The sequence below is a fragment of the Gadus chalcogrammus genome, chromosome 9 (genome assembly GCF_026213295.1).
Source record: "Gadus chalcogrammus isolate NIFS_2021 chromosome 9, NIFS_Gcha_1.0, whole genome shotgun sequence".
Lineage (NCBI taxonomy): Eukaryota > Metazoa > Chordata > Actinopteri > Gadiformes > Gadidae > Gadus > Gadus chalcogrammus.
In genome coordinates this window covers 19,406,624-19,413,652 of record NC_079420.1, presented here as the reverse complement: position 1 = coordinate 19,413,652, position 7,029 = coordinate 19,406,624, and the positions used below count along the sequence as shown (strand labels likewise).

The 7,029-nt window shown below is 39.6% G+C and overlaps 1 protein-coding gene across 1 annotated transcript; it reads left to right on the top strand.

The window, feature by feature from the left end:
- The first annotated feature begins 2,154 nt into the window (after positions 1-2,154).
- Positions 2,155-6,041, top strand: LOC130388980 (uncharacterized). Its single transcript, XM_056598625.1, has 3 exons — positions 2,155-2,673; positions 2,841-2,932; positions 4,098-6,041. Exons 1-3 carry the CDS (start codon positions 2,594-2,596, stop codon positions 5,117-5,119), a joined length of 1,194 nt encoding a protein of 397 aa, XP_056454600.1. The 5' UTR covers positions 2,155-2,593; the 3' UTR covers positions 5,120-6,041.
- The last annotated feature ends 988 nt before the right edge of the window (positions 6,042-7,029 follow it).

The window sequence follows — 7,029 nt, the reverse complement described above, 5'->3', positions numbered from 1 at the left end:
TTAATGACGCCTCTTTGCCCGGAAAGTAAGTAACTAATTGCTTTTTCTTGATCTGCATTAACAACATATCTGCATTAATTCACTCCTGAACCATCACATATTGAGACAGGTCTGTTACGGTCTTGGGAAGGTGTAGATCCAAGTGCGAAAGAAAGAGGCAGCAGGCAGCGAATTGTAAAATACAATACTTCTTTATTGAAGTGAGTATAAACGTAGAACAAAACCGCAGACTTTCCGTGATAAAACAAATGATGAGAAACCCAAATAGGAGCAGGGTTAGGGTAGCCCCACTGTGTAACACATTTATATATTTTTTGAGTCCGTCCATAATGGGTATCCTAGTCGCAGATCGGACGTATCATGGTGAAATTGGAGTTCTTGATGGAGGAATGAAAGTATACGGTGGAGAAAATGTTCGTGTAAATATACCTCAGGAATACCCAAAGTTTTGTTATTGGGATATAAGTCGATAAAGCCTAGAAGCGATTAACTTACTTACGTTATTGGGAATGACAATGCCCATTAATTATTTCGTAGGTTTGGACATGTGGGGGAAGTATTGAGGTTGTTCCATGCTCCAAGATAGCCCACATTGAGAGGAACCATAAGCCATACATGCCAGACCTCTCACTCACAATGAAAAGGAATGCTTTGAGGGTAGCAGAGGTTTGGATGGATGACTACAAACACAACGTCAATCTGGCCTGGAATCTAATTGTTTAACTTAAAAGGTCATTCCAATTTAGACTGATCAACACTTGACATAATCGTTAGTGTATTCTAGACTTCTTCTTTGTTTCTTTGATGTGTTTGAAAAAAAATACACTTAAAATGGCACAACTAAACCAGACCTGACAATGACGTCCTATTTGGCTTAATTTATTAAGGTTAGGAAAGAAACAGGCATGCTTTGGCTTAACTGATGAAGCCTTATGATCAACAAACACTTTTGTTCTGCAGGATCACGGTTTTGACTTTGGGGATGTGTCAGAGAGAAAAGAACTCAGAAAAAGACTGAATTGCAAACCATTGTGGTACCTTGACAACGTGTATCCACTGCTGGATACCTGGGACGATATCCTGGATATCGTCCCAGGATTGAACATATGGCAATTGGCCTAATTCATACATACAGTACATATCGAATTTTTTTGTCGCTTTTCCTTTAGGTAAGGTTGATAGTTAGGTCTACGGAACATTCAAGTATCAAGTCTTTGAATCAAGCTAAACATATTTCACCCCTATCTAGCTGAAGGACCTTGATGCCAACATGTGCGTAGACCAAGGTTTTGCATACCCCGTTTGCATACACCTGCTACTACTATATACTCAATGTCTATTTGTTTTGAATGCCACGAATGAGTGCAGATCATGATTTGCAGATCCAGATCAGTGAAACATATTTTAACTACTACAGCACGCAGGGTTTTTTGTTCTCGGTTGTAATTAGCCTACATTTTAGGATTTTTTGTATATTGGGGGGAATCACTGTCCTACTTGTTGTCGAAGCACTTTGTCTTTATCGAACAAGCAAAACCGTCTCGGCAATATGGCCAAGGTGTATGGGAGAGTTCACTATTTGATATGGCTGTCTGTAGGGCCTACTAAACGCATACGGCTCCTTTAAATGCGTCTGCATAATTGAATTTTACGTCATGAGCGACTTGAGCGACCAAAGCGAACAGAAAAATTTGCAGCGAAACTTTGTGAGCGACCAAAGCGTCTTTGACGCTATGGTCGCTCCTGGTGTGGACGTACCTCAATCATCTTGTCAGAACTAAAGTGTCTGCTACAGACCTTAGAGTGAGTGGTGATGACATATTTATCCCGGCTTATGTTTACAATCCATTGACTCCTCACGTCAGTTTGGCTTGGAAAGCCATGGAAACTAAATACCCCTTTGGATTTGGCTGATGCTGTACAGTGAGGGACACAGCAGTGATCCTAGGTTTCTCCTGCCTATAAAAACGAAATGTTTGCGTTCTTGATTCATGTCTAAAGTATATCAACGTCAGCTGGCTGGCGCGATAAACACACAGACCGGAACCGGCCGAGCTGTATTATTTGAAACAGGAAGTACGTCACACAGCTTAGTGCATACACCCATAGACATACACCCTGGTCTGTGCAGCGCCCACTACGTTTCTGGTATGTTTGTCTTTTCCAACATGAGCTGGATAATGAGTAGGACTGCGTGTGATTTTACCATACTTAATGAGGATATATTAGTGTGATTTACTGACTAACTGGCCAACAAATTTGTCCGTCTTCTACTGAGTTTGTAAAGTTTAACGTTGGCTCGCGGTCGTAACCTATAAGTTTAGCTTTTGTTGTTACTGTAAGTACCAACATTAGCTGCATGGCTGGTGTAGGTTTCTTGGTTCAGGCTGAAAGTCATACAAGAAAGTGTCTTCACAGTTCACACAGCTAATGTTACAGTGTACGATTTTCTTTAACTCTGAACCCGTAACTTAAATGCTTGTGCTATTGGTGCTCATTATGACTGAGCTCGTAAATTAGCAAATAGGTTAAAAAATGTGAAAATAAACAATAAGCATAGCTAATCTCATTCTTTTTCTCAGGGTCACCGTCCATGGATTGTGATAGTCCAGATTTTGTTCCATCGGTTTTTTCACACAGCAGCAACAGAGACATCTCGGGAAAGGTGGCAAGGTCAGTGTCATGTCATGTATTTGAAATTTTCTAATTTCTTGGTAGCTTGTTAATTATCTGAGCAAATAAGATATTCTTGTGTGTCTTTCTTTATTATGTTATTGTATTATCTCTTAATGTGTTGATTATTTTGGGTTTTTAACTTAACTCTACTCTGTTTGTCCTAGATATGAAAGAAAGAGAATAAGAGATGAAGATAAGGCCCCTGCTACCTGCCCCACAAGCCAGCCTGAAGCAGATACTGTAGATTATTCTGAAGGTATGCACAAGTCATACTATTAAGTGTGTGTTTGTGTTGGTTGGTTGGTTGGTTGGTTGGTTGGTGGTCAGGTGAGTACACTGGAAAAAGGGATTTATGCCGCACTTCATCTGATTATTATTTTGTAAATCAATTCAAATAAACATTTTTTGTTTTATTTTTAAAATAACTTTTTTTTACTTCAAAATACTGTGAAATATAGATATTTTTAGTTAGGAGTTCAATTAAGAAATATCTATTTTGACAAATGTAAAATGTCAAGGTTACGTACAAGCCTGCGCATGCGCATTAAATACAAAGACGCTTACGACTACTGGACCAAACCGCAGTGTTGCCAACTTAGCGATTTTGTCGCTATATTTAGCTACTTTTCAGACCCCTTTGGCGACTTTTTTTCAAAACAGCGACAAGCGACAAATCTAGCTTCTTTTTCAGCTGCTATTGGTGACTTTTGGCGACTTTTTGAGGTGAAAGCACTATCCTTGACCAGAGTGACGATGACCCACTGGCGGCAGTAGCTCAGGTGGTAGAGCGGGTTGGCTGGTAATCTGAAGGTTGTTGGTTCAATCCCCGGCTTCACCAAGCAGTGTATCGAGGTGTCTTTGGCAAAGCATCTAACCCTGACTGATGTCGCGATGTGATGTCGAATCCAGACAGAAGCGCCTCAAGGCCATGAAGCGGCGAGAGCCGAGCGGGAAAAAATGATGATGATGATGATGATGTATACAATAATGAGAAACAATTGTTTGATTAAATTGTAATCTTTTTGATTGGATAAATCAAATTATTTCTGATAGATATTTCTTAAATGAGAACCAATTGTTGGAGTGAATCAATATTTTTTTGTTTAGGATTTAACATACGATTTAAATGTATTAACTTCATTCAAAGAATAGAATTATACTTGGTGCCAAGTTGTATTATTTTGTTTTTATGAACATAGGAAATATTGTTTGAGGCAAGCTATATATTTGTCATTGGCTCAAGTTATGTAATATAGATGTGAACCATTACCCATATTTTTTTTACTTGGTTCAACAGAAGACTTTTTCCAGTGTAGAGTGACAGAGAACCAGACAGATAGTCTGTGTGTTGTGTGTGTGTGTCTGTGTATGAAAGCTGATGTGTTGCACATGAGTTAATTTATCTCCTTTTTGTGTTGTAGATGAATGTAAGTTTCTGTCCAGAAAAGAGATGCACCAACTCAACCTGCAGTACAACCAGCTCCGTGATGATTATGAAGCTCTGAAAAGAGAAATGCATGCCACACAGGAAGAAAATAAACATCTGAAGGAGCAACTGAAGCAGTCCAAGTTTGGGTTTGATTCCATAAAAGACACAAACGCTAAAATATTTTTTTTTACTGGTTTACAATCATTACAAATGGTTATGTGGCTGCTGGATATTGTAAAAAGAAGCACACTTGTGCTTAAGGGTGGGTTAAGTTGGGAGAATCACCTCCTTTTGGTTCTAATGAAAGTAAGACTTGGACTCACCAACAGAGACCTTGCCTACAGATTTGGGCTTCCATTCTCAACTGTATCAAAAATACTAAGAGACTGGATACCCATGTTGTCCTCAATAGTGAAACCTTTGATAATGTGGCCTAGTAAGGATGCAGTGAGAGCAAACATGCCAAAGTGTTTTAAACCCAAATTTAGGAATTGTCGATGTATTATAGACTGTACTGAAATCTTTATAAAAAGAACACACAATCTTAAAGCAAGGGCTGAAACCTGGTCAAATTATAAGCACCAAAACACAATGAAATATCTAATAGGAAACACACCAGCAGGAGCTATATCTTTTTTGTCTAGTGGGTGGGGAGGTCGTGCCTCTGACAAGGTAATAACTTTAGATTCTGCCTTTTTGGGTAAACTTGAGCATGGTGACGAGATCCTTGCAGATAGAGGTTTCCTTGTTAGAGAGGATTTGGCCAGTGTAGGAGCAACATTAAGAATACCAAGTTTCACGAAGGGGAAATCTCAGTTGCCAGGTTCTTGTGTTGACACTTCACGTCAGTTGTCAAGAGTCCGCATACATGTGGAACGAGTTATTGGTCAGCTTAAAACCTTTAAGATACTGAACACTGTCATACCCATCAGCCAAGTCGATATGCTAGATGACATTTTGACCATATGTGCTGGTCTTACGAACCTTAGGGGGGCTGTGGTGGCCCGGCGATAACTGTGTTCAGAGTCAAGGAGGTGTACATTATTTTCCATGATTGTGTCAGGCTTTTAAGGGCTAATGAGGGCAATGGTGGTCACTTACTACTTGCTCTCACTGACTCTCTCACTTACTCATCACTCTCTTTCTCTCTGACTATAAAATTAATAACAGTTATGAATAACTAAATTTGATCAGACAGGATCATTCAGAGTACAAAAAGGTTGAGAACCACGCACGCAGAACTATTTCATTTATTTATGATAATGGAGAAACTGTGTTTAAAGCTGACATGGCAAATATTGAACATGAACTGAATGTTGTAAATGCAATATATTGAAGGCAATGCAATTAAAATTAAATCTACATCTCAACAATGAATGAGTTTACATAATTAATACTATATGTACTCATTTAACATTTATACCTGGAATTTTTTTTTTTTTCTAGCTTTCAACTAAGTTTTGAGTATTATCATTGTCCGCCGAACTCAAACTGCACTTCTTTCTGGCGATGAACAATATATATCAGTGCTGTTTGTGATTTTACGTAAATGTACATTCAGAAAAAAATAAATGAACACTTAAAGAGTCAGATGTGTTGTTTGTTTGTTGTTGTGTTGACAGTAATGAAGTCAGTTAGATTTTGTCAGGTGTACCTATCCATCTTTGCTCATTACATCCGTTTTTTCTTAAATGCTGTTGTCCAGCATCCAGTATTTACCATTGTTGGATGTATCTATTTGCATCCACATTTCCATTTTTTGGAGTATCTGGTAATGTTCACACATGGATAGTGAAAGTGTTGGCAGCAGTCTGTGCACTTGATCATTTTGCCAAAGCTTGGCTTTTTGCAGTACAGACATTTGATCTCTTCTGCCAGGTCAGGGTCTTTGCAGCGGCAGACAAGTTCTGGGAGGAGGTGGTCCATGAAGAAAGAGTCAGCCTTGGGAAGAGTTTCTTGTAGAAAGGGCTCATCTCTCCGTAGCCGGCAAATGATGCTGCTTGTCTTCGTCCACACCATGAAGTCACACATGTCCATTTGAGAAACATACATTTGTAACTGGATCTGTGAGTAATATGGGTGGGTGGGTCGCAGGTCATAGTTTCCATCAAGGCAAAAGGATGCATCAGTCTCTGACCCCTCTAGTCCCTCCCTGTACTTGTATGGACACTTTATCTCTAGCAGGCCTGTTCCACAGCAGTCACAGGAGAATACCCCATCAGGAGAAGCAGCCAGGTACGGCTCATCTGCTCTCACTGTTAGACCCACTGCTTCTACATTAAAGTTCATGTGTATTTTCTTCATTTCTGTTTCATAATTTTTACGTGCTGTGTCCTCCATTTGCTTTCCCCACATGACAGCGGGTACAGTAAGATCTGTGGCATCATATTGCATGACCAGTTTCATTACACTGTCAGCTGAGCTGTCTTTGCATTTAATAATTCTGTGAAAATTGCTGCCAGTTACGCGGCCCACTCTATGGAGTCCCCAGGTTGTGCACTTTGCCTGCTCTTTCGTAACATCCTGTAGGTGCTCTAGTCTGTCAGTTGTGCATTGCCCTCTCATTTTCTCATAGATCTTTTTACACTTCTCCTGGAGGTCAGCTGTCGACAGGTCCCTAGCAGATGGGTCAAACATGGCTGTCAGGGGCTCAGGTAGTTCACATCCTGATTCTGATGCTGTGTCTGTGTCCGAGTCTGCAGCTGTGTTGATGGATGTGAATATAGCAGCTTCTGGACAAATGTTTTTGAGGGCCTGAAGATCTTCCGTTGTAATTGCTGAGTGAAGGAGGAAATGTATTTGTAAGGATTGTCACATAAGAGGGAGCAATTTTAAAATAACATTTAGGCTATGATTTTATTAAAATGCTTGATCTGTAAAATATTGCGTTTAATTTATCCCTGCAGAAAAAAAAGTGAAATTAT